The sequence below is a fragment of the Schistocerca cancellata genome, chromosome 7, assembly GCF_023864275.1.
Source record: "Schistocerca cancellata isolate TAMUIC-IGC-003103 chromosome 7, iqSchCanc2.1, whole genome shotgun sequence".
In the NCBI taxonomy this organism is placed as follows: Eukaryota; Metazoa; Arthropoda; class Insecta; order Orthoptera; family Acrididae; genus Schistocerca; species Schistocerca cancellata.
Window position 1 is genome coordinate 198424430 of NC_064632.1, and position 27122 is coordinate 198451551.

The 27122-nt window shown below is 37.3% G+C and overlaps 3 protein-coding genes across 4 annotated transcripts in view; 2 read left to right on the top strand and 1 right to left on the bottom strand.

The window, feature by feature from the left end:
• The window catches only part of LOC126091956 (WASH complex subunit 3), a 54299-nt gene extending 34634 nt beyond the window's left edge, over positions 1 to 19665 (top strand). The window contains exons 2-4 of the mRNA XM_049907293.1: positions 9461 to 9625; positions 18733 to 18965; positions 19508 to 19665. Of these exons, the coding sequence (XP_049763250.1) occupies positions 9461 to 9625; positions 18733 to 18965; positions 19508 to 19577 (468 nt within the window). The 3' untranslated portion in view covers positions 19578 to 19665. The remainder of the gene's footprint in view (positions 1 to 9460; positions 9626 to 18732; positions 18966 to 19507) is intronic.
• On the bottom strand, positions 19619 to 20900 carry LOC126091957 (60S ribosomal protein L44). 2 transcript variants are annotated; one of them, XM_049907294.1, is made up of 4 exons: positions 20759 to 20900; positions 20420 to 20593; positions 19867 to 19983; positions 19619 to 19686 (listed from the first exon to the last, which is right to left on the bottom strand). In XM_049907294.1, the coding sequence occupies exons 1-4, from the start codon at positions 20759 to 20761 to the stop codon at positions 19666 to 19668; spliced, it is 315 nt and encodes a 104-aa protein (XP_049763251.1). In that variant the 5' UTR covers positions 20762 to 20900; the 3' UTR covers positions 19619 to 19665. The 2 variants fall into 2 exon arrangements, with proteins under 2 accessions (XP_049763251.1, XP_049763252.1); XM_049907295.1 differs by having other exon boundaries at positions 20707 to 20763.
• A 122-nt stretch (positions 20901 to 21022) lies between these two features.
• On the top strand, positions 21023 to 25273 carry LOC126092698 (glutamic acid-rich protein). The gene is made up of 4 exons (XM_049908421.1): positions 21023 to 21042; positions 21441 to 21732; positions 23686 to 23830; positions 23932 to 25273. The coding sequence occupies exons 1-4, from the start codon at positions 21023 to 21025 to the stop codon at positions 23991 to 23993; spliced, it is 519 nt and encodes a 172-aa protein (XP_049764378.1). The 3' UTR covers positions 23994 to 25273.
• Positions 25274 to 27122: the final 1849 nt, after the last annotated feature.

Below are 27122 nucleotides of genomic sequence, written 5' to 3' on the forward strand. Positions count from 1 at the left end.
ATTCTCATGATCAGCCAGCCATGGTAATCTGTTTTGTCATTTTAATCTCACCTACCTGTTTCTTGCGTTTCTGTGGTTTTCTTCTCCCTGGACAGAAAATGGCATAGTCAGGTCCATAAGCATTCAGGAATAACTGAGGTAGTCATCTAGTCCAGAGCAGAATTTGCTAGCAGTAAAGTTAGGTGGTCTATTTCCCATTCCAAGGGAACTAATGTATATAAAGTCATACAATTCTGCTGATAGCTCAAGGAATAAACAGTAACTGTTAGTGGTGTCAAGGCTAGATTTATACCACTGTTGTAATGTCGATCATTGGGCTCTGCATTGTCAGGCATGTAATAGAGCCCTGAAGAGTAAGAGCAGGCAGGTCAGCTAAGAAGGCCTGTGTTCATTCCATTTGGTTGCAGGAAGGCCTCATCTAAGATGTGAAGGAGGCCCTGCTAGCAGCTGTTGAATGCACTGGGGGCAATGGGTTGCACATCTTAGCATAAGTTGGCATAAATGACAATTGCAGCTTGTGTCCTGAAGCCATCTTCAGTTTGGGGCTGACTAGATAATCTAAACCATATGTTTATCCTATAAACTCACATTCAAATTTCTTTTTTCTGCAAAGAATAATATGGCCCCTTCAGTGGATCAGGTGCACAGAATGTGAAGGAATTGCACAAGTGGCATGGGGAGCTCATTTTTTAGGTTAAAGGAACCCCTCAAAGGCCCAGATCAAATATACATAACTCACATTACTCCAAGACGAGAACTTTTGTCCTTGCAGATCAGAATGAGAAAATATTATTTGGTATTAGTTAACTACAGGAACATCCCAGATAAGGTATTAAAGGTAAAATGCCCACATAGTATCATAGTATTAGGAACAGAAATTTGCTTGAAATCAGAAGTGTATACCAGTGAAATCCGAAATGCAGATTAGTATATATGTATTGGAGGGACAGTAGATGCTAGTGCTGTTGGTGTTCAAAAACACACTCTTCTACCTAGAAAAGTCATTACAGATTTCAAATGTGAAATAATTTGATGAATTTAAGCATTAGAGGTGGGTCAGACATGGTAATTGGACACATTTATTGGTCACTTGCCTCAGGAGTTGTAATAGTAGAGTATTTCAGAGAGAAATTGAAAAATATTGCAAAATATGTTTTCTGATCGTGCTATCACAACTGAAGGAGACTTTAACTTAACAGCTTTATAAAGAGGGAGTATTGGAATTAAAACTAGTGCCAAATAAAGGAAATCATGTAAGATTGTGCTGAATGTATTGTCAGAAATTACTTTGGGAAGATAGGTAAAGAACCAGTTTGAGAAGGCAACTTCTTAAACCTCATAGTAACTAAAAAACCTGAACTTTTTGATACTGTTAAAGTAAAGAAGAAAATCAGTGATCATATGGCTCTGATAGCATGTATGACCATAGAGCTTGTGAGGAATGTTAAGAAACAGGATGCAAACTACAGGATATCTGAGCAGTCAGCATCAAATATTCAGCTTTAAGGATGAAGGTGCAGAACACCAGTAGGTAAAAGCAGAACAATTGTACAATACATCGTAGACCGGTATCCTCCGAACAAGTTTGTGACGGATGGGAAAGACACATCATGGGTATAATATCAGTGTTAGAAAGTTTCTAAAAATGCAAAAGGAGCTTCAGCACAGATTTAAATGCAATTAATGCCAAACTAAACCATAATGAGTGTAAGGAGAGCATTGGGAGAAGCAAAATTGGCACCAAAATGATAGATGACAGAGAGAAGACAGAAATACAGGTTCGCAAAATAACTTGCTCACTTTCTTGCAGTAGATTATTGTATGTCACTGGAGCAATTAAGAGTTACAAGTTATTGGTAAAAAGTGAACCTCCTATCTGTTTATGCGAATAATTATAGGCTTATATCACTTATGTATAATCTGTTGTAGAATTATGGAACATATTTTATGCTCTCACATTTTCAGGGGAGAAAAATCTCCTTTATAAAAATCAATATGGACATCTGGAAGGGATTCCGTACATATCCACACCCACACTGTCATTTAGTGAACAAACTACATGCTTATTAGCTAACGGTCCAGATTTGTGACGGAGTCCAGGACTTTTGAGGAGATAGAACTTAACATACTACACTTGATGGAACAAAATCGACAAAGAATAAAAGTAATTTCAAGAGTACACTAAGGTAGTGTTATAGGGCTGTTATTGTTTGTGTATATGATCGAGTGGATACTGTTGGAAGCTCTGCAATGCTTTTAGCAGATGACACTGTGATTTATGGAAGTTGCAAGAAGAGAAAACTGTAATTAAATGCAGGAAGACATGCAGAGGACTAGTGATTGGTGCAGTAACTGGCAGTAGATCTCAGTCTCCATCAATGTACATACTCTACAAACCACAAAATGGTGTGTGGCAGATGGTACCTTACTAGGCATTCTCTTTCCACTCACAAATGGAGAGAGAGGAAAAAGATTGTCTATGTGCTTCCAAGGAGCTTCTGATTTCTGTTATCTTGTCTTTGTGGTCATTATGAAAGATTTATGGTTGTGGCAGTAGAATCAATCTGCAGTCTGTCGCAAATGGTGGTTGTTTTAACTTTTTTAATACTGTTTTGCAAAAAGAATGTCTCCTTCCTTCTAGGGATTCCCATTTGAGTTCAGAGAGCAGTTCTGTAGTACTCACACTTTGATCAAACCTACCAGTAACAAATCTAGCAGCACACCTCTGAATTGCTTCAATATCTTCCTTTAGTCTGACGTGATGGGAATCATGACAAATAAATGTAACATATTGTGCACTAATTGCTGAATAAATGCACTATATTTGATTACACTATTGCAACAAATAATTGGAAACAGTAATAACTATAAAATACCTAGGGGGATATTATTAGAGAAAACAAATTGTAGAAAGATCTGATTATTGGAGAAACTGAAAGAAATGTAATTCAACCATTAAAAAAAGTGAATTACCAAAACAAAAAAAAAAAAAAAACAAAAAAAAAAAAAAGGCCTACTGACTCTTCAGGATTGATCATCAGTCTGGGGTATTCACCAAGTTGGATTAATAGAAGAGATAAAGAAGATCCAATGAAGAGCAGATACATTTCATCATGGGCTTGTTTAGTAGCTGCAAGATGCTCAACAGTCTCCAGTAGAAGACCTAAAGGAGAGATTTATGCATCAAGGTTGGTGTACTGATGAAATGCCAAGTGTGTTCATTTGGGGAAGAGTTGAGATTCATACTTCCTCCCACATAGGTTTTGAACAATGATCATGTTGACAAAATCAGAAAAATCAGAGCTCCTACAGAAGTTTGCTGACAATTATTCTGTCAACACACCATTTGTGAATCTGTCAACGCACCATTTGTGAATCTGTCAACACACCGTTTGTGAATGGAATAGGGAAGGTAGGAAAAGGTAATGGTACTAGGCTTACATGCCACCACATGCTGTAAGGTGGCTTATGGAGTATAGATGTAGATTCCTATTTAATGACTAAGCATAATTGAAGAAAATGGTTCTGAAGCATCAGATGAAATAACCGCCATTTTAAATGGAAGCTCTAATGACATCCAAGCACAGCAGATAGATTTTGAAATTTGGTTAATAGAATGTTCTAGCCTGTCCATAAAAAAATCCTCACTGGTTGCTGGATACCCACCGTGACAGGAAGAAAGGGAAACAACGGAAGCAAAAGTATCTCACTAGTAAAATGCTTCCTTTACTCCAATGGAACAAATAAATTAAAATATGGTGTGTGGATACATTCAAAGAACTGGAATTCCTGGCATAGGAGAATTTTTTAAACAGGTCAACTGCAGAGAACCTTGCAGCCTTTTGAGGAATGATACTAAAATGTCACTGAATTATTCATGGGCAAGATTAATTGTGGCACAGTTGCCTGGAACTCGCTAATGGAGGAGTTTTATGGAAAGGGGGGGAGGTTGACCTACCATTTAACTACTCTAATTTATAATGAAAGTCACCATACAAACAATCAAGAGACAGCTCCTTGCAGTGGGGGAAAGTTTTAACAGGGTAATTCTCATTGCTGTACAACATACAGCCGTAATTGCTACAGGGGATTTGTTGAGAGAGGTAGGGATTTCATTTTCCTTTGTGACACCACATACTTCATCTGTGTCCCATGATACTTCATGGGATAGCCTTTTGGAATAGCATTTTTTAAATTCATGTAGGAGACAGAACAACTTCTCCTCTTCTCTTTCCCTCCCCTCAAACTAGAAAAGACCATGAATGTATCCATGTAATTGTTGTTACTGCCTCTTTTGCTGCATAGAAAAAACAGCTAAGGCAAATTGTTGATTTATTTATTTGTGTGGACATTTGAAACCTAGCAGGTTTCATTATGAATTTAGTAGCTGCTAGCAACCTGTTCTGGCTTCACATGGGTAGCATTAAGTGTCTATGGCCGGATCACATATCTGATATAGCAGTAACTTTGTTCATGGGCTACTGCATAGAGCTATAATTAAAATTCAGATAACAGTATTAAGTAACTGATTATTAACTCCAAATTCCTGTAGAACTTCAACGGTTTAAGCAGCACATGCCAGGAAAGTTCTCAGGAGGCGTGACTTAATTGACAAATGTCATCATAGTTCAGCCAGTTTACACAAAATATTTATAAAATTATACACACAAAGCTTCCTTGTCATTCAGTCTGTCTGTCAGTGAAAATCATGTCGAAATCACAACAGTGGTTCCTGAGATTAACCTCCGCATACAGACCAAAAAAAACATGGCAGAGGACTTTAACCCATCATATTTCAGCCAATATGCATGAAATATAAATTATTGTAGCAACCTCCTCTGGCACCACATGAGTAGCACTTAGTATCTAAATGCATGAGTTTTGGAACCTGTACAGAAAATTTGAAAAGAGATTAACATAAGCATCATTTCCACCCTTTTTATTGCTCATGAAAACCATACATTGCATGTTTTACCACCATACAGCGAGACCTTCAGAGGTGGTTGTCCATATTGCTGAACACACCAGTACCTCTAATACCCAGTAGCACGTCCTCTTGCATTGAAGCATTCCTGTATTTGTTGTGGAATACTATCCACAAGTTCATCAAAGCACTGTTGGTCCACATTGTCCCACTTCTCAACGGCGATTTCGTGTAGATCCCTCACAATGGTTGGCACATCACGTCGTCCATAAACAGTCCTTTTCAATCTATCCCAGGCATGTTCGATAGGATTCATGCCTGGAGAACATGCTGGCCACTCAAGTCATGTCGCTATCCTGAAGGAAGTCATTCACAAGATGTGCACAATGGGGGCGCGAATTGTCGTCCATGAAGACAAATGCCTCACCAATATGCTGGCAATATGGTTGCACTATTGGTTGGAGGATGGCATTCATGTATTGTACAGCTGTTACGGCGCCTTCCATGACCACCAGTGGCGTACGTTGGCCCCACGTAATGCCACCCCAAAACAGCAGGGAACCTCCACCTTGCTGCACTCAGTGTGTCTAAGGCATTCAGCCTGACTGGGTTGCCTCCAAACATGTGTCCGATAATTTTCTGGTTGAAGGCATATGCAACACTCATTGATGAAGAGAATTTGACACCAATCCTAAGCGGTCCATTCAGCATTTTGTTGGGCCCATCTGTACCGCACTGCATGGTGTCATGGTTGCAAAGATGGACCTCGCCATGGACATCTTGAGAGAAGTTGCGCATCATGCAGCCTATTGCGCACAGTTTGAGTTGTAACACGACATCCTGTGGGTGCACAAAAAGCATTATTCAACATGGTGGTGTTGCTGTCAGGGGTCCTCCAAGCCATAATCCGTAGACAGCGGTTATCCACTGCAGTAGTAGCCCTTGGGTGGCCTGACCGAGGCATGTCATTGACAGTTCCTGTCTCTCTGTATCTCCTCCATGTACAAACAGCATTGCTTTGGTTCACTCCGAGACTCTGGACACTTCCCTTGTTGAGAGCCCTTCCTGGCACAAAGTAACAATGTGGACGCAATCAAACTGCGGTATTAACCATCTAGGCATGGTTGAACTACAGATAACACGAGCCATGTGCCTCCTTCCTGGTGGAATGACTGGCACTGATCGGCTGTCTGACACCCTCCGTCGAATATGCTCTGCTCATGCATAGTTGTTTACATCTTTGGGCAGGTTTAGTGACATCTCTGAACAGTCAAAGGGACTGTGTCTGTGATACAGTATCCACCATCAACATTTATCTTCAGGAGTTCTGGGAACTGGGGTGAGGCAAAACTTTCTTTGATGTGTATATTTCCAGGTGACTTGTCTGACATAGTGGTAATAAATTATATTCACAAACTTTGCTTGTGAATCAGTCTATTAGTGAAAAGCTTATCACAATCCTTACAGTAGCTCCCCTCCTTCATATACATACCGAAAAAAATGGTAGATATAACAATGAAAATATTCAATTAGTGATAATATAACATAAATGGATAGAAAAAAATCTACTTACCAAGCAGGAGCAGCAGGGGAAAAAACACACACACACACACGCCGGCGGAAGGAACTTACCAGTTATCCTTATTCACAGATGCCTTTTGGTCTGTTTTTCGTGTAGGTTATGTGAACTGCTGTCTTTAACCATAAAGTTCTTCCTGTCTCAGTGTTTTTTTCACAACATTGTGCCTGACAAATGTGAGTTGTAGAATCGTGTCATTCAAGAATTGTTTTATGTGTAACCCTATTTGTTATTGCCATAAAATAGTATATTGTCCATGGTAAAGACACCAGTGGAATGCTCCTTATTCGTGGACAGACTTGTCATTTTTTTTTGTTTCTCTTCCAGCCTTCCCAACAACTTGCCAGCAGCAACTTAAAGTTAGGGGAGTGGAAGATTGAGCTGGTCTGGTCATACTTATTTTACATTGTTATTATTATTATTTATGTAAGAGTGTGTGTAAGCATGTTTTAATTTCAATTCTTATAGTTAAATTTGTAATGTAATGATCTGCAGGCAAGAGACACCATGTTAAGTTTTAAAGTTTGTGACTTTTTGATCCCCAAGTTTGATTCATAGCTGTAGTTGTTACCATACCGAAGGGACATGAAAATAAAATCCCTCGAGGTTCTTAATACATTTAAGTGCTGTAGTCACAGGTCCTGGTAGCAGAGAACATATGCTCCAGTTTTATTAAGCTTTTGTAGAATCCCAGTTAAATTATCACTACACAACTTATGGATCAGCAAGGCTATCTACATCAAGACTATAAATAGTATCCACAATAAGGATATTGCACTAACCACAGGTCTCTCCAGAACCAGTCCTATATCCAACCCTGTGCTGAGGCTGGGGAGCTGCCATTTTCCATCAGCAGCTGCTCTTCATTGTGCACTGCATTCTGAATTTTGCTTTTGGGTGAAAAGGTGAAAGAGTTTTGTAGTTATCCAATATGTGATCCGGCTATACATAGTTGTCTCATAAATTCACTTGAAAATGCTGGAGTGTTGCCTTTTCCTTTACCGATGGTTATAGTCTATGTTAAACTTATGGGAAATTAAGGTGAATGGTATGATAGCTGAAATGAAATGAGTGGAATTTGAAGTATAAATATGGCTTTCCCTTTTTTTTATTTTCTGTTCAGTATTTGTGAAAGCATACGTGGAACATTGAAGAAATTTAGGAATTAGGTTGCAAAGATTACATTTTTGTCTTGATTTATCATTATATAAATGGATTTAATTTTTTGTTACCTGCTATTTTCTTCTGTATTTGTTTGTCGAATTACGTGTTTTTTGTTGCTAAAATTGTCACACATACATCCATTCTTTGTTTATTTAATTTCTCTCTGTAAGCGGATACACTTTTTCAGCTTATTGCTCCTCAGTCATTATTGGGTTGCACAACCCATTGGTACAGATAAATTTTCCAGAATGCAGACCAATGGGAAATGTGCTGTTTCCAAGTTGCAATCTAAAATGACAAATTTACAGTATTTGATGTCGGGCTATATGCAGTTCTGAAGATGCTGGTGTAAGTAGGGTATAATCAAGGGAAGATATTTCTCATCTCTTGCAAGTGTTGTAGCAAATCTACCAGCAAAGGAAATGTTCAAAAACTCTTTATCAATTTCATAAGCTGATAGTGGATGAGCAATCTGCTGCATTGGAATCCTGTGAAATGAAGATGCTGACACTACTTGGAAGGTGTACAGAGAACAAAATAAGCTATTCTCTCAGATTTGACTCCTTGTTTGTCGCCCGAGTGTGCAGAATTGTGTCTGAAATGAGGGACAGTAAATTGTGTTCGCTGTAATGAGCTATCCAACTGTCTATTACCTCCTTTCAGGCCTTCTTTAAGACAAATCCATCCTGACCCAAATCCACATAGGCACTGTTTTCTCATGCAAGACTTGAAGGTTCTGCAGAAGATCATTCCTGCTATGCAGTTTTTGTTACAAACACTATCTTTTGACTGGGGAGACAAGACTTGTACTTTAACTGCCAGTGAGCTAAATGTGTTATGCTGTTTAAAACTTTGTTTCCATCAGAAATACCACCATTTTTATCATTGAGATGTTAGTGTGTTGCACAGTGATCAGCCCTTTAAGTTTTAGTGTAGTGTTCTGCCGGATACATGTATGTTTAATTTATTGTCTTTATCTGTCTTCTCTCCTTTGTAATAAACTTTAGGGACCTCTCTCTCTTTCTTTTTTTTTTGTGCGTGTGTGTGACTATATTTTGCACATATTGTAATAAATAATTTACTTATATCTAAAAGAAAGATGATGAGACTTACCAAACAAAAGCGCTGGCAGGTCGATAGACACACAAACAAACACAAACATACACACAAAATTCTAGCTTTCCCAACCAGTGGTTGCCTCGTCAGGAAAGAGGGAAGGAGAGGGAAAGACAAAAGGATTTGGGTTTTAAGGGAGAGGGTAAGGAGTCATTCCAATCCCGGGAGCGGAAAGACTTACCTTAGGGGGAAAAAAGGACAGGTATACACTCGCACACACACACACATATCCATCCGCATATACACAGACACAAGCAGACATTTGTAAAGGCCTTTTTTCCCCCTAAGGTAAGTCTTTCCGCTCCCGGGATTGGAATGACTCCTTACCCTCTCCCTTAAAACCCAAATCCTTTTGTCTTTCCCTCTCCTTCCCTCTTTCCTGACGAGGCAACCGCTGGTTGCGAAAGCTAGAATTTTGTGTGTATGTTTGTGTGTCTATCGACCTGCCAGTGCTTTTGTTTGGTAAGTCTCATCATCTTTCTTTTAGATATATTTTTCCCACGTGGAATGTTTCCCTCTATTATATAAATAATTTACTTTATTTATTAAACCAATGAAATGTAGTAACAGACTACATTTGTTGCTGCTATGCATTTGTTACAGTCTGAATAATGATCTGTTTATATTCCATATCTCCTGGTAACATATTGTAATTTTAAATGGTTTTGATTTTAAAGGTGACACCAATTCATCAGAAGAGGATGTATGCCTTCATAAACCATTTCATAACCAACACTGTATCTTTTCTAAATAAATTTTCACAATCATGTGAGCTACGTTTGGAGAAGTTTGATAGTAGACTTCAGAAACTTGAAGCTTCACTTTGTATTCTTGAAACTAAGGTAATACAAGTAAATATTTTTATTTTGTATCAGCTTTATACATATGTTTGCCTTAATACAACTGTCTTTACAATCTGTGGTTGTTTTAGAATATGTGTATTGAACTATGATTTTTATTTCCCTTACTTCATGCTTCTCTGGCAGCAATTGTTAACGTGCAAAATACCAAGCTGATTTGTAGTCCAAACTCTATGTTAAATTGTAGGTCCCCATATAGCTGACTGGACAAGTCAGTTCAAAGGTCAGAGTAAGGCAATGTCTTTCTACCTCCAGTAGGGCTGTGCCTGTGCACTGTGGTGTTTAAACCAGCCTTTGAGTTGATGACAGCTGTACCTTTTTTTGTAATTATTAGAGTTAAAAAAGGAAAGTGTTTATAACACAGGTGTCATGCTAGTCACTTATTTGAATGGAGTGGAGTGGGCAGAGGAGAAGAATGATCAAGGTTTTATTTCTCAATCTCATAGAAGTCTTGGAATATCCCATCAATTGAACAAGGACGAGGATTAGATAATAAATCAGCTGCTTCATTGGTGTCATGTGCCGTAAAGCTCTTTCTGTCATACTTATCTCCCATGGTTCTTGATAGTGAGGAACTATTGTAGCACCTATCTTTGTAGCATTTTCAGGAAGGAAATTTGGGAAGCCAAAGAATGACCAGATAGACATGAAGGCCCTTCTTCAGTTAGTATCAAAGATATTTTAACTGTTGCAGCATGTTGTTCAGCTTTCTGAAAACACTGATCATGTGAAAACCAACTTGCACTTTCCTCTCATGATATCTTGAAAGCCATGAATAGAGGCAGTCTATCAGATGCAATATTTGTCGATTTCTAAAAAATCATTTGACTCAGTACGACATCTACACTTACTATCAAAAGTGTGATTGTATGAGGTATTGAATTAAATTTGTGATTAGATTGGGGTTTCTGATAGGGAGGACACAGCAAGTTATTTTGGACGGAGAGTCATTGACAGATGTAGAATTAACTTTGAATGTGCCCTGGAAAGTGTGTTGGGACAATTGCTATTCATGTTGTTCAATAATGACCTTGCAGACAATATTCATGGTAACCTCAGACTTTTCACATATGATGTAGAGTTAACTATAATTAAACATTGTCTGAAAGAAGCTCCACAAATATTCAGTCATATCTTGATACGATTTCAAAGTAATGCAAAGACTGGTAGTTTGCTTTAAAATGTAAAATAGTGAATTTCACAAAATAATAAAATGTAGCCTTTTGACTATAGCATCAATGAATCATACTTGGAACACAGGGAAATATAATATGTAGGGATATGAAACAGAGTGATCACATAGGCTCAGTCGTAGGTAAAGCAGGTGGCAGCCTAATCAGTCTATAAAAGAGATTATTGGGGGTATTTTAATTCTATCTTTTTTCAACTATTTATAGTTGCAAAGACAGAATTGAAGTACCCTTGTGCATTAAAAACACCAACCATTTCCCAGATCATGTGAAATCTATGCCCAACCCACTAGCATCTCACCATTGATGCAACCTTCCTCTATATCTACATCCCCCATGTACATGGCCCGCACTAAATATTACCTCAAGCAGTGCCCAAGTGATTTCAAACTTATGATATCCTCCCTGCTCACTTTAATCAACTCTGTACTTAACAAGAACTACTTTACCTTCGGGTACCAGACATACAAACAGATCAGGGGCAAGGTCATGGGCACAAGGATGGCTCTTTTCTATGCCAACCTTTTCATGGGTCACTTGGACAGTGTTTTCCTTACATTCCAGTATTTGATAAAGGCATCTCTTTCTCACTGTGGTATAAGTCAAGTGTTATCTTCCTGTGTCTCATGCCTTTTGTAAGTATACCACCCCCTCCCGTGGCTTTTGAACAAATCCAATGGATCTGTGTTTGATGGTTCACTTTTGATCCCTGTATTTTCATCTATTGTCCCCACAGACACCATTATCCATATCAGCTGGACCTGACACTGTATCCTGAGTAGTTAAAATTGGTCTATTTACCATGCTAACAGTGTGCCAGCTGATGTTTTGTGCGCACTCAAGGAATCTTCCCTTCCCCGTATACTGATAGCAGCTTGGGGTGGACAAATGATTTGAATTTGACATCATCTGTCATACATCTTCTATTGTAGATAGTAATTGTTACAAGGCAATTTTTTTCTTCTTGGAATTTTTTGTGCACAATCAATTGTTTTTACACTTTTGATGAGAAGCTAGAGAACTTTGCAGTATTGTTTGTAGTGCACCTTGACTTTCAGTAGAGCTAGTTTTATGCATGAAATAAATTTCTTTCTTCCTAGTACAGTGTAGTTTAATCCCAGACGTTAGCCACCCTGTCTCTGACTTCCTTGGCCAGCTATAAAGGAAAACTGAAGTCACAGTATCCATACATGTTACAAAAATGGAAGTACACATATATGTATGTTCCACATCTCCTAATCCCCACGACTGATTTAAACCAAATTTGGTTCACTTATCACTTACTGTCTGCAGATTATTGCTGTGTGTGTGTGTGGGGGGGGGGGGGGGATGTAAGAACCTACCTGTCAAAGAGGTGTGGGTGAAAAAGCAGTACAGCCCACGACATGTGAATATCCATATTTTATTCATACAGTATTTGAAAATGAGAGCATTTAGTGACTTGCAACAAACCTTACCCATAATTCAAACCTTTACAAAAGTTTCTCGCTGACAACCTCCACAAAATGATGAAAGGAAAGAAGTTTATTGATTACTACATTTACGCTGTTCATTCAGTAAATCTGCTGCAGAAAGCAGCCCAAGCCATAAATAAGTTAAGCCTAAATTTTTACAAATGACCCAACTGTGTTCAGAAAGGATAGATTAAATACAGTTGGTGGTGGAGTGTTCATTGCTGCCAGAAGTAATTTACCTTACAGTGAATTTGAAGAAGACACTTCCTGAAAGGTGGTATGGTTTCAGATTATACTTCACAACCAGAATAAATTAGTAATTGGTTCCTTTTACCATCCCCCTGACTCAGACGATACAATTGCTGAACAGTTCAAAGAAAACTCGAGTCTCATTTCAAATAGGTACCCCACTCATACAGTATTATAATTGGTAGTGACTTCCATCCACCCTAAATATGTTGATGAAAATACATGTTTAAAGTCAGTGGTAGGCATAAAATGTCTTCCGAAAGAGATCTGAATGTATTCTCAGAAAATTATTGTAAACAATTAGTTCAAGAGTCCACTCAAAGGCAAAAACATACCTGACCTCTTTGCAACAAATAATCCTGAGCAAATAGGGAGTGTCATGATGGTTATGGAATTAGTGAACACAAGGTTGTTGTAGCTAGACTACAGGCTGTAACATCAAAACCCTCCAAAATACATCTATTTAAAAAAGAAGATAAAAACTTACTTGATGCCTTCCTAAGAGACAGTGTCCATTCCTTCCACTCTCATTATGTAAGCGTAGATCAGATGCGATTTAAATTCAAAGAAATAATATTGATGGCAGCTGAGAGAGATATATATCAAATAAACTAATAGGAGAGGTACTGATCCTCCTTGGTACACAAAGTGGGTCCAAACACAGCTGCAGAAGCAATGAAAGAAGCATGCCAACTTCAAAGAATGCAAAACCCCCAAAATTGGCAAAGTTATACAGAAGCTTAAAACTTAGTGGAACTTCAGTGCGAGATGCTTTTTATTGTTTCCACAAGGGACTTGATTTCGAAATCTGGCAGAAAATGCAAGAGATTCTGGTCATATGTGAAGTAAACTGCTGGAAAGACACAATCGATACCTTCACTGCATGACAATAATGGTGATGTAATGGATGACAGTACCAGTAAAGCAGAGTTAGTAAGTACAGCTTTCTGAATTTTTTTTCACCACAGAAGATGAAGTAAATATTCCAATATTCATTTCTAGAACAATGGCCGACACAAGTAACATAAGTAGACACCCTCGGTGTAGTGAAGCAGCTTAACTCACTCTGTAATGGCAAGGCCTCCAGTCGATATTGTATACCAACTACGTTCCTTTCAGAGTATACTGAAACAATAGCTCCATAGTCAACAATCATATACAACCACTTGCTCGTCAAAATTCAGACCCGAATTGCTAATGTTGATTTGTTGAAGGATTTTGGAACATGTGGTGTTTTCCATCATGAGTTACCACAACGAAAATGATTTATTGACAAAAAGCCAACACAGATTCAGAAAAATATCGTTCTTGTGAGACACTGGCAGCTCTTTATTCTCCCAAAGTAATGAGTGCTAGCAACAGGGGTTGTCAAATTGATACCATATTTTTAGAGTTCAAGAAGGCTCTTGGCACCACATTCCTCACAAGCAACTTCTAATCAAATTGTGTGCCTATGGGAGTATTGTCTCAGTTTCGCAACTGCATTCATGATTTCCTGTCTGAAAGATCACAGTAATCAATGGAAAAATCATCGAGTAAAACTGGAGTGATATCTGGTGTTGCCCAAGGAGATGTTATAGGCCCTCTGCTGCTCCTGGTCTACGTAAATGATTCATGAGACAATCTGACCTGCGCTCTTAAATTGTTTGCAGAAAATGCTGTCATTTACCATCTTATAAAGTCATCAAACGATCAAAACAAACTGGAAAATGATTTAGACAAGATATCTGCATCATGCAAAAAGTGACAATTGTTTCTAAATAATGCAAGTGTGAAGAGCCACCCATACAAGTACTAAAAGGAATCTACTAAATTTTGGTTACAGGATAAAACACACAAATCTAAAGGCTATAAATTCAACAATATGCTTAGGGATTATAGTTACGAATAACCTAAATTGGAATGATCCCATATATTATGTTGTGGGGAGAGCAAACCAAAGACTCTTGATTTATTGGCAGAAAACTTAGAAAATGCGACATGTCTACTGTTTACACTACACTGGTCTGTCGTCTTCTGGTGTATTGCTCTACAGTATGGGAACTGCATCATATAGGATTGATGGAGGATATCAAAAAAGTTCAAAGAAAGGTAGCTCATTTTGTAATCATGAAATAGAGGAGACAGTGTGAAAGATATGACCTGCAAATTGTGGTGGCAATCGCTAAAACACAGGCAGATTATCATCCCCCCCCCCCCCCCCCCCCCCCCCCCCCCCCCCCCCCCCCCGGAGAATCTTCTCATGAAATTTCGACCACCAACTTTCTCTTCAGAGTTTGAAAATATTTTGTGGACAATAACATACATGGGTATGAATGATCATCATAATAAAATAAGAGAAATGAGAGATCACACGGAAAGATTTAAGTGTTCATTTTTCCTGTGCACTGTTAGAGTGGAATGGTAGAGAAGTAACTCGAATGTGGTTCAATGAACCCTCTGCCAGGCACTTACTTGTGAATTGCAGAGTAATCAAGTAGATGCAGACATAGAAGCATGACATTTAAACTTTCTTATTGATGTAGTTTTGTTGTGGTCTTCAGTCCTGAGACTGGTTTGATGCAGCTCCCCATGCTACTCTATCCTGTGCAAGCTTCTTCATCACTCAGTACCTACTGCAACCTCCATCCTTCTGAATTTGCTTAGTGTATTCATCTCTTGGTCTCCCTCTACGATTTTTACCCTCCAATACTAAATTGGCGATCCCTTGATGCCTCAACAGGTCCTACCAACCATTCCTTTCTTCTAGTCAAGTTGTGCCACAAACTCCACTTCTCCACATTTCTATTCAATACCTCCTCATTAGTTATGTGATCTACCCATCTAATCTTCAGCATTCTTCTGTAGCACCAAATTTCGAAAGCTTCTATTCTCTTCTTGTCTAAACTATTTATCGTCCATGTTTCACTTCCATTTATGGCTACACTCCATCCATACAAATACTTTCAGAAACGACTTCCTCACACTTAAATCTATACTCGATGTTAACAAATTTCTCTTCTTCAGAAACGCTTTCCTTTTCCATTGCCAGTCTACATTTTATATCCTCTCTACTTCGACCATCATCAGTTATTTTGCTCCCCAAATAGCAAAACTCTTTTACTACTTTAAGTGTCTCATTTCCTAATCTAATTCCCTCAGCATCACCCGACTTAATTCGACTACATTCCATTATCCTCGTTTTGCTATTGTTCATCTTATACCCTCCTTTCAAGACACTATCCATTCCATTCAACTGCTCTTCCAAGTCCTTTGCTGCCTCTGACAGAATTACAATGTCATCGGCGAACCTCAAAGTTTTTATTTCTTCTCCATGGATTTTAATACCTACTACGAATTTTTCCTTTGTTTCCTTCACTGCTTGCTCCATATACAGATTGAATAACATCGGGGAGAGACTACAACCCTGTCTCACTCGCTTCCCAACCACTGCTTCCCTTTGTATTTTACCCCTGCCACCTTCAGAATTTGAAAGAGCGTATTCCAGTCAACATCTTATTGATAGGGAAGCTATATTGCTTCCATTCGATGAAACCCTTTATTACGAGGCTCACAGCTGTTGCATGAAAGAAAGTAGAGTTTAAAAATAAATAATCATATAGTGGTACGTTGCACTCTTATTGTAAGGGCAAACCTAAGTAGGACATTAGTAATTCTTAAGTGATCTTTTTCACTATTATCAAATATAAACTCAGTATTGAAACCATCACATACAGTAACTTCCCAGTCATTTCTGTGAAAAATACTGAATTTCATATTAATACATCTGACTGTACATGCCTCATCCCATCTCACCTCTTCCCTTGTGTTCTTAAAACATCATACCCTGGAAAACAGGTGATTTACCTACCTTACTTTTCATTCCTCGTGTTCTGATGGAAGAAACTAACTTTACAGATAACTGCAATATGGAATGGGCATATTACTACACATCACATAGAGGAATTCTAGAAATATTTCAGCTTTCAGGCAAAGTTCTCTTCTATAGGTAGAGATCACATGCACACACGTGCGGCCTCCGACTCTAGGCACAGCCAGTCATGCCTTAGCACCCAGTCATTGGTCAAATACATGCAATTTTGGCCTCATTGTGTTGGTCTTACTGGTATGGCTGTGCCCAGTGTGATCTTAAAAAAATAAAATTTAAAGAAAAGGTAAACATACGTTCCCAATATCATCCCAAAGAAAGAGTATACCCCCAGATCCACTCTTGGATGCTTAACATTACAGCTCAATAGACACATGGCATTGGGGGTCAGATCACATTTAATTATAGACTTTTTTATTGCTGCAATATCATTACTCATGTGCTAAGGCAGTATTGAACAGAAATTGATAAAAATCATTACCAGATCTGGTCAGATGCACAAGGATTTGAGTTCAAGCATGAGTTTCATGCTTTATTACAGAGGTGGAGGCAAACTTCACTTTCCTTGGAAAAAGTCAAATCTGGTGGGCCAATATGACCCTTGAATAATTAGAGATAGTAAATTTTGATCCAGGTGAAGCAGCTCATTAGACTGTCTCAAATTAGTAAACCAAAGGTTTGCAGGTTGGTACCATGAATTTTGTCAGGCACGTTGTGCGACTTTCATCTGATAATGGTGTATGTAGAAACGAATGCACAATACACATTAAATTGTGATTCCCTAAACTATGCTGAAGCAATATCAATACAGCCAGCTGTGTGGTGTTAAATTGACACTTATTAACCATTAGTTTGTTTTGCACAATGCAATCAGTCCTTGTATCCTTCACTTATCACTTCCACCAACTCTTGCAATGTTTGATAGTGCGGGGGGGAAAAAAAAGAAAAAAAAAAAGTGAGGTGCACATAATTAGGAATGTTAAACTGAAGTTCCCTAAATAACTGGCGGGGCAAAGTCAGTTCAAAGGTTAGAGGAATGCAATGACTTTCACCTCTTAATAGGACCATGCCTAGTAAAGCAATGTGGTGGTGAAACCAAGGTTCATGTTTACAACAGTTATAACTTTTGCCTAAGAGTAGATGCTCAGGGAACACAATATGCCCTTACAAAAGTGGAAATATATTTGACCAAAAATGTATGCTCTGCAGGCATACAGTAATGATTCCAATGACACTGTCCTATTAGAGCACAAAAAGTTATTTTACTAGATTTTTACAAAATATGTTTACATAGATAACACCCAACAGAATCATTAAATTTTAGCACGTAATAATCCAGTAGTTGTATGAAATGATACTTACATTTACAGATTCATGCCCCAGAGTAACTTCATCATGAGTATGTATTTAGAAAACACACACAAAGCATTAATAAGGTGCAGGAAAGCTGAATTCACCCCTACTAAAGTGTTCTGTGTGAGATAGTAACACTAAAGATATACTATGGTAGACTGTATTACACACAAGCTTCCCTAGGATAATTGTGTGTTCTTAGAACTAAGGAATTATGCATCCATACTATATTCTTCATACCAATATCCTCTCGCCTTTCATATGCCTCAGCTTGCTATTTACATCTATGCACTTCATTATGACACTAGAGCTTCAAAACTAAACACCACCATGTGTCTGCTCTCTCCAAGTGTGTGTATACCTTCCAAGGTTAAGCTAAATACAGGGGTAGTAAACCACTATTAAAATTATTTTTATATGGAGCCACCACCCTAACAGCAGTACCTTCCACAATAGCTGATTAGGAAAATAAAGCTAAAGGATTAATTTGTACTGAAGTCAGCTTCTGCAAATCAGGAAATGTATTTGAGTCTTCAACTATTTTTGCAAAATGTCGCATTAAAAGTGCTTTCAATCCTTTTGTCATCTCTGCATCTTTACAATGAAACCCCAGTGTCAAGTATACTACATCAACTAAATATTTGTTGTATTATGTGTAACTTTGTGCCCAAGCCTCAAATCGTGTAACATTGACAAGCAAATAGGAAGAATAGTCTAGGGGAAACTTTCTGCTGTAAACAAGCATTCTGTGAAACTACTAGACACTGTCAGTTCTTAATTACTTTAAAAACATCAGATTAAGTACTTACACAGACACTATCTGCTATTACAATTTCACAATTTAAGCAGGAGTAGTGGCTTGATCTTGTGAAGTATTGCATGGCAATAAAAATACAAACATATTTAAATTCTTTGTCATAGTGTCCCAATTTGAATTTTAAAAATTTATTAAGAATTTACTTTTTCAACTTTCAGCTGAATTCCATTGCGGGTCTTGATGAGGTTCCAGTTACAGAGGCTTGTACTGCAGATAAACCAGAAGAACTGCAGCCACCAGTTACTACTGAAACCACAACAGAGCAACCAGACCCTCAACCACAAATTGATCCTGCACTTTCAAAGTTTGTACGTATGATTCAAGTGGGGGTTCCAGTACAGGCAGTAAGAATGAAGATGCAAGCCGAAGGAATGGATCCAAGTGTTCTTGAGTAGGTACCCATAGCATTTTGTACCTGCAGATCGTTTAATTCTTGCACTATACAGAAACAGCAAACAGTTTTTCCTGTCAATCTTATTTTCCCCATTCATAACATTTTCCTCTTGATCAAATGAAAATACAATTGGAGATCAAGTATTAAAATTGCTTGAACAACAGCAAAGACATGTTATTCCAGACAATACATCAAAACATACTGTGTTGTAATGACTACAGTAATATGAATATTAAACCTCATTCATCATTAAAATTCCAGTTTACTTCATTACCTTGGTACTATTTTACAAACTGTTTCGTTTTACTTATTTATCATTGAATTTATGATGCAACTGTTAATTTGTTCTGGCTTACTATATCTTAAATGTTAATAGTAATTGATTGTAACTGGGAAATACTATGGTTACTTAGATGTCACTTCTAGTTCATGCACATGTCACAGTCCAACATAAATCAACTTCATTTCAAATTTGAAAATTAATTTCTCCATCATTAGCACTCATTAATATACTCTAATTTGTCTTGTTTTGATTTCAGCAATTATGGAGCACTGTCCAAGGTACAAGTGAGGGAAGAGATTGAATCTGACACTGACTCCAGTGACTAATTGTTAGTGAACTTATGAAAACTTACATAAATAAAAGGAACTTGTTATGTTATCATCATTTTATTTAATAAACCATATTTACAAATAATCAGAACTGGATCATTTGGCCCTACAACAGAAAGAAAAGTTCAAATTAGAAACCAAACAAACATGGAAATTGCTCACACCAAAGATTATGAAAGGATGCATAACCATTACTAAAGCAGTATAATATGTGGTTGTAATTCGAAAACTCTTGGGAGAAACTGGTTATGCATCCTTCTGTAGGTCTTAAATCAACTGTACATACCTTCCTCTTTTTGTCACCACCAAGTTCAAAATGTTTGCAGCGTTTTAAAGGAACTTGTTTCCTGTATTTGCATTCTGTGCACTCCATTCTCAGAACTATTTTCTTCGTAGTTTTCGCCTGAAATATTAAATTTGAACTGAAACTTAACATTTTAATATTGCCTACTTAAATCTTTCAACTTAAATTATTAGTAGCAAATTAGTAAATGCAGTGAAAGCTATTTCCTTAATTTGCATATAAAAATGCTAAATGCTGACCACTTTAATTACTCATCTGGATGAAACTGGCTGTAGTACACGAAATGATTTGGTTAACACGCAATGATCAGTCCCATCCACTATTATACTTGCAACATCAAATGTTTGAAGATCACTTCAAAAGGGCAAAGCATGGAATCGAATCCAATGTACACAACACAATTTTTAATCTGGACAAGTGATTTACTACCACTTGAACACTGAATGTAGTTCCTTGGCACTTTAGCAGAAGCAGCCAACGCATTTTTCACTTCGCCCGGAGCATACATAAAATGTACAGTAACTGACAACCTCACCTTTTTCCTGAATATGGGTTTCGTCTGTCCACCGAAACCTTGCTGCTTTCTGTCGTATCGGCGTCGTCCTTGTGACGCTTGTCTTTCTTTAGACTTCTTGTACTGAGTTACTTTGTGCTGCTTATGCTTTTTGCATTTCTTGCAGAACGTCCTACGTTGTTTCGGAACGTTAACCTATATATCAAACAACAATAAAATAAATGAATTACTAACTTATTTAACTTTCACAAAAATACCATAGACGATATTTTTAGGAACATAAAACAATGTAACATAATGTACAATACCATTGTAATTCACAGATGCTTACGGATTACATCAATCACAACTTCTACTCACCATGTTGCCTGCAATCAAAGATCTACACAGACAGAGTACCGAGCAGTCGTGGAGATCGACGACAAAGATATAAGCTGCTCCACAGTCACAGTTATTCTTTGTTGAAACAAATGCTTAATGAATTTGAAATATATTTGCTCAGTAAATAGCAGTTCACAATAGGGTCAAGTTGATAGATGTTCTCTGCAGTATTCCTTTCTAAAAAAGTAAATTTTATAATGGAATTTAATAATAAAATATACCAATGAAAAGAACTAAGTTCTCATGGACGGATATTCTGGAAGGTTAAAATAACGCAAATGTAATGAACATATTTATTTGTTCGCGTCATTTTAAGCAGTTAGTACGTAAGATAGAAATTACATTTTTTTATTACTTGCTTACAGAATATTCTATGAGAGTATTAAGTAATATTTCTCAAAGATTTTTCGAGTATTAATAGTTGAAACATAATTCATGAATTTTAGTACTGATAGAGTTTGCATTACCTATATATCGACATCGTGTCATCGAGATCTCGCGGAAACTACAGATATATCTTTGGTTGACAGGCTTTGATAGCCTCAAACCCAATTGCTATTTTCGGTGAATGTACTCTCCAACCCCTCGTTTTAGCAAATTATATATTTTATTTCTGCCCAAATTCAAAATTTCATCTGTAGTTACTTTGAATTTACGACAGTAATATTTTTTCTGTTCGAAATAACTGGTTTAATTTCTTATATGGACTTCGACAAAGTTCTTTGCGTCATCAACCAATCACCGGTTTATCGAGCTTCAAGCCCGCGCCATCTTCATTTTTGAACAAAGCCAGTTGGAAGTGCGTTACGCGAAGTACACTTCGAATCTCTCCGGTAAAGATGAGTTCTAAGGAAAATAACTCTGAAGTCGCTGTCGACAAAGTTACAGAAAACAACGAGAAGGCGGGAGGTGATGCAAAATCAGAAGTTAAAGGCACTAAGAGGCCAGCAGAGGTGAGTAATATATGTGAAGCATTACTCGTGTGGTAATGTAGGACGACGCTTTAAAGTGTTGGGTTGTGCGTACTATCGTGTTGACATAACATTAGTATTTGGTGATAATGTGAATGTAATTAGTGTTAAAGTTAGATTTTGTTAATGTTATCTGCGTTGTGTGTGCATTTTGTCAGCCGATTTCGCAACTTCAATTATGTGAATGCCGGTATGGGTTTGCAAATGGTAGCACTGCGCGGGAATCTTAAGATCGAGTTTAGTTTTTGACTGAACTTATGTAATTCAGTGTCGTAGCGTAGCTGTTATGTGAAATTGCAGTATCGTATTTATTTATTTTTTTATTTATTTATTTTTTATTTATTTTTGAACTTTGAACTCGTAGTGATATTTATTTTTAAAAATAGTTCTACGATGGATTAGTCATGGCGTTAGGATTTCCTTCCGAGACTTCGATTTTTGAGTGTGATAACTTATGCGTATTATTACAGTTTTATATAAAATCCTTTACGTTAACTTGTTGCTGTGAATAAACTTCGGCTAGCAGGATGTTCTTGCTGACTTTGTTTCATCATTAGATGCTCCACACATTTACAGCTAATCAAAATGCCTTTTTTTTTTCCTTTCTTTGCGTGTCTGTTTTATCGTTTCCGGCGTGTTTCATAGATAGCGCATATAGTAATATACGGCCATAAAGTCGCAAAAGGGGAGATTTAGTTGGGGGAGGAGCCGTAGGGTGGGAGTTGTCCGTGGCATCCAATCACAAGCATAGACGCGGAGAGGGGCGGACTCGAGAACCTAGCCTCTCTACAGGTTACCAGAAAATCGATGTCGTTAGCAATGGTTTGCTGTTCCTTTATGTCTTGATCTTCGCGCTCTTTCTTGTTCCTTTTACGCTGATTCCGCTTCGCAGGTTCTTTTGTCTTTAGTTACGCCATTAAGTTTTTTACTTGTATTGTAAGTTACGCTTCCAGAGAAGTGGCACCCTGCGTAATAAGCTTGTATTGCTTGCCGGGGCACGCATAAACACTTTGCGGTACTTTCCGGTTATCGAAAAGACGGGCTGTGTAATTAGGAAAGTTGTAATGATTAATTACAGCAATATTGCACAGACCTTTTCCGGGTATTTAAAGCAGTTTATAAATAAATTAAAAAACTAATTTTTTCCAGTGTTCCGTGTCGTCACTTATCATAATGAAGTTAGCGTTGCATATTCGTGTTAAGATGCGCTTTGTGGTACTTGGTAAAAACTTATATTACGTCGTGTACGAATAGAATGTTTTTCATGCGGCGTTTTTTTTTAAATAAAAGCTTAGTGCATCTGTCGCAAGTATGTAGCGCAAATTTGTTTTATGACGGTACGAATAATTTCATAGCACTTGGATTATTTTTTTTACAAAAAGGCATAGGCTATGAAGAGTTTCGCAATGATCTGTTTTTGAAATCTTGACAGCACAATCGTTGCTTTCTAGTTTCGCCATTAATCAGAAATAATTTGAGCTAGAACACTAATTGCAAGTTATAAAGTGCAAATAAAATATAATAAATTCCTCCAACATGCCAGCTGCCATTTTTGAGGAAATGCTGTTTAAAATTTGTAAATATCCCTGGAAAAACCGCAAACAGCCACAACCTTTCTTGGGGAATGTTTTATTTCGCTGTACTGTGGCGTAATAAAGCAGTCATAAAGTGTTGTACGTTGGTGTTTTTGGAAATTATATATATATATATATATATATATATATATATATATGAAATTTCTGTGTTGATGCTTCCAGATTAAATAAGTATACATGCGCTCAAGTTTAGTTCCCCATGTAAAAATCGCCTGTTGCCTTAAGTTTGACAGCTGGTAAATATTTAGTGGGTTTGTGTACAGTTTAATTAGTTCACACATCATACGAATGTTCGTAAACAAAATTGATATGTACGTTTACAAGTCCTTTCTTTTTTCAGTCTAAAGGAGAAGATGCGAAAAAACAGAAAAAAGAGGAGAATGGCGAGGAGGATGACGTAGAGGATGAGGAAGATGTGGAAGGAGAGGAGGAGGAAGAAGAGGAAGAACTTCCAGAGGGAGAGGAAGAATTAGATGAGGGAGAAGGTTTGTATTACATTGGTTTAATTTAAGTGTTCCATGATTATATTTGTGCCTTTGTGAACTGTTGCATTATGTTTTACTTGACTGAAATGTACTTGTTTCAGAAGAGGAAGAAGACGAGGGTGAAGGAGAAGGGGAAGGTGAAGAAGATGAAGAGGATGCATAATGAGAAGTGTGCTATAAAGACTTGTATACAGAAAGTGAGCGACGTGTTCCTGCTTCACTAAAAGCTTGGAACTATGGAGTGAAAAAATTCACATCAGTTTGAAAGACTTCGATGATGGATTACATAGTCATTCTTTTTTCTTTCTGTCTAACCATCGAAACAGTTCTGAAGATTGAAGTTCTATGGCGTGTGCTGTGTTAGTTGGAAACATTTGGGCTAAGGTACCGGTAGGTCTTTTTTATAAATAAATAAAAACCCTTGCAATGTACCCTGTTTTACTGTATGAGTGACTAATTTTTTACTGTGGTAGTTTAGTCCTGATACATTGTGTGACAGTATTGAAAGAATGGGAGAACTTTAACACTGATACCCAGGCTCACTCCTTAACTCCAAGTTTTGAAGTGGAATATGAATTTAATAATTTTATATGGGGGATTTTAAAATATACTAAATCATTCACAACACATGGTTTTATTTAAATTTGATTTTCATTTCTCACTTAAACTGTGAATATTCCCCCATTACGAATTTGAAATAAAGCAGGGATTATAGGCTGAGGGCAGCCTTGTAAAGACGATATTGGAAGTACTTCATTAATAGTAATGAAATGTAAAGAAACGTTTACAACCAAATGGAATGACGAATATTGTGTGTGTGAGTTTAAGTTGTGAAAGAAACAATATTTTGTAATAACAGGAGGATTTTGTTTCATTTGAGTTGTTTCCTTTTTAAAAGTGTTTTGTTTCCACTCCTACTTTCGAGTTGTAATATGTTTCGTCATGCTGTAACATAGAATAGCTACCTTTTTTTATTGTGAACAGTGAATACAATTTTACTGTACAAAGATTTTTGAAAAAAGAAAAATAGACCACAAAAACCTCAGCAGTGGAATAAATTTGACCACTTTGATACAAATGTGCACCTTTCAGTGTTAACTGCCAGCAAGAATCAGTCTTAAGAGGCAATAAATTGTTTCTCTAGTAAAGTATGTACTAATTCAATTTTGTTTTGAAGATCTCCTAAATAGTTGCAGTTGATGTAAACGTGTAGATACATGTATTGTAACATTTTTCTCTTAAGAGAATACCTGTCTGTTACATGGTCAGTTGATGACTGTACATGCTCTGCTCATTCCATGTTTGATAGTTGAAACCATATTTTCTAAACTTTGTTTTTTGGCATTTAAAGGGAAGTGTTAGGAAAGGAAAATTGCTGTAAATTTAGGGAGTATGTAGTGAACTTGTAATTCTAATGAGTGACTAAAAGTGGCTAGAATTAAATGTGCTTTCTTATTTCAACCCTTCCAAGTATGTGCATATTAGTGGGATATTGGTAGTATTATGAAGAGCTTATTTTCTCAGGGATGAATTCCTGTGCGGTAAGTGTAGGAAACGTATTGCCCTGTGCAAATAGTGGTGCGAAATTGGAAGCATTATTGGCTCTGGATTCTAGTTCAGGAATGGGGAGCAGCAATAGTTCGATAAGTGCCGCACATTGCTGTGCTGCTTCCATCTAGTGGTGGTTGCACTATGAAGTTCTGTGAGCGCTCACCAGAGGCGCAGTGGTTACTACGATAATGGCGCTGACGTAGCTGGACGCTAGACTTCACATTGCATACCTGAAGATGTACGTACAAATTGTCCAATACAAATAAAAGTCTGAAACTTGAGATTTTTTAAACTTGTGGTGTTTTAATTTGACGAATCCAGTTTCCATGTGAGTCTGTTCCCGGTTTGAGTGTCTGTTCCTTTGCTTTATCATCCTGATGTGCTTAATAACCTGAGATAAGGAACGTAATTTTTTTCTAAGTGGAAAGGTGGCAGGTTGTGATAGGTGTATTTATTAGTAACGGAGTATGAATTTATTAGTGTGTGAATGTTACATGTTTTGGGTGTTGCTGTTGCTTGGTGTCCACCACTTGAAATTGAAGTACCTGCTTATAGTACTGTTCAGACTATTTCAGTGTTGACGAAATGATCTACGTAAATGCCTGTGGACATAAAGCAATTAACGTGTAGGTGTTGATTTTTAGGTGGAAAGGGGCTTTATTATGTAGCAAGCTATTTATGAATTGCTCAAATTTGTTTTGAACAATGAGTTGACGTTGCTGGGAATACAGGTGGTACGTACACATTATGTTGATAACAGTAGTATGCTTCTGTCTTAAATCTTCGCTCATTGATGCAAATAACTTCAAACACAATCGCAGGCGTCAAAGAAATTATCTCAAAGGTAAGTGGTAGGAGATGGATAATATTGTTGCATATGATGCCACTGCAGGTACTTTAGCAAATCATGCATGCCATTAATGCAACTGAGAAGTTTGTTCAAAAATATATTAACTGATTATTGCAATGGTTTGCATTGAGTATCCAATCAAAATTGCCCAGATGCAAGTCATTGGTTACTACATGTTAAGACGTAATTTTCGCCCCGTTTCACGTACTGAGGTGTAGTGCGTATGGCAGATGTACTGCACCAGTGTGCTTTCTGATGTATGTAATAGTATTGCTTATTTTTCACTAATAGTGGATTTCATCAGAATTATTGGAAAGGGCTTTTTCTGTAGCATTCAGAATAAGGTTCAGCAGTTCCTTGTTATTTCATTTTTGTTTTATTTTTTACAATGAAGCTGAAAATGTGTTGTGACTTGATGCTTGTTGCGCATACTGTACGGCTGAAATTCAAAATAGACAATTTCTGTGAATACAGTGGTTTTTGGTTAAGGACCTTACAAATGTGTGTGTGGAGAACAGATATTTTATTTGAAAGAAATGATTTTTCTCTTTTAGATCCATATGTGCAATGTTTTCCCATTAACGTAAGCTAAGCAACTGTAGTGTTAGATGGTAGCTAGATATATGAAACGGGAGTAATTATTTGCTGTAGCGTAAATTGTGTGGAAGTAGACGTACTGTTACTCTCAACAGGTGAGATCAGTTACCGTCGCGACAAGAACGGATCAGACTTTTTATTAAGGCAGGCAGCGTGTAGAAAGGCTAAGGGATGTAATGTACTTCATTGGTTGGGTGAATCCAGACAGTTTCTTAAAATATAAGATTCAAAAGTCTCGAAAAACCGTTTAATTCCTAACTACTTTAATTGCAATTAGTTAAGACTTTGTGGACA

Bases quoted from the DNA above. Each gene is read 5' to 3' on its own strand.
- LOC126091957 (XM_049907294.1), bottom strand. The intron at 19,984-20,419 runs GTGAGGTTGTCA...TTAATATTTCAG, and splicing joins AACCCATATTCAGGAAAAAG to GCGAAAACTACGAAGAAAAT. The intron at 19,687-19,866 runs GTATGTACAGTT...TTTCTGTTGTAG, and splicing joins GTGGTGACAAAAAGAGGAAG to GGCCAAATGATCCAGTTCTG.
- LOC126092698 (XM_049908421.1), top strand. From the start codon at position 21,023: ATGGACGGATATTCTGGAAG. The intron at 21,733-23,685 runs GTGAGTAATATA...TTCTTTTTTCAG, and splicing joins GCACTAAGAGGCCAGCAGAG to TCTAAAGGAGAAGATGCGAA. The intron at 23,831-23,931 runs GTTTGTATTACA...TACTTGTTTCAG, and splicing joins AGAATTAGATGAGGGAGAAG to AAGAGGAAGAAGACGAGGGT.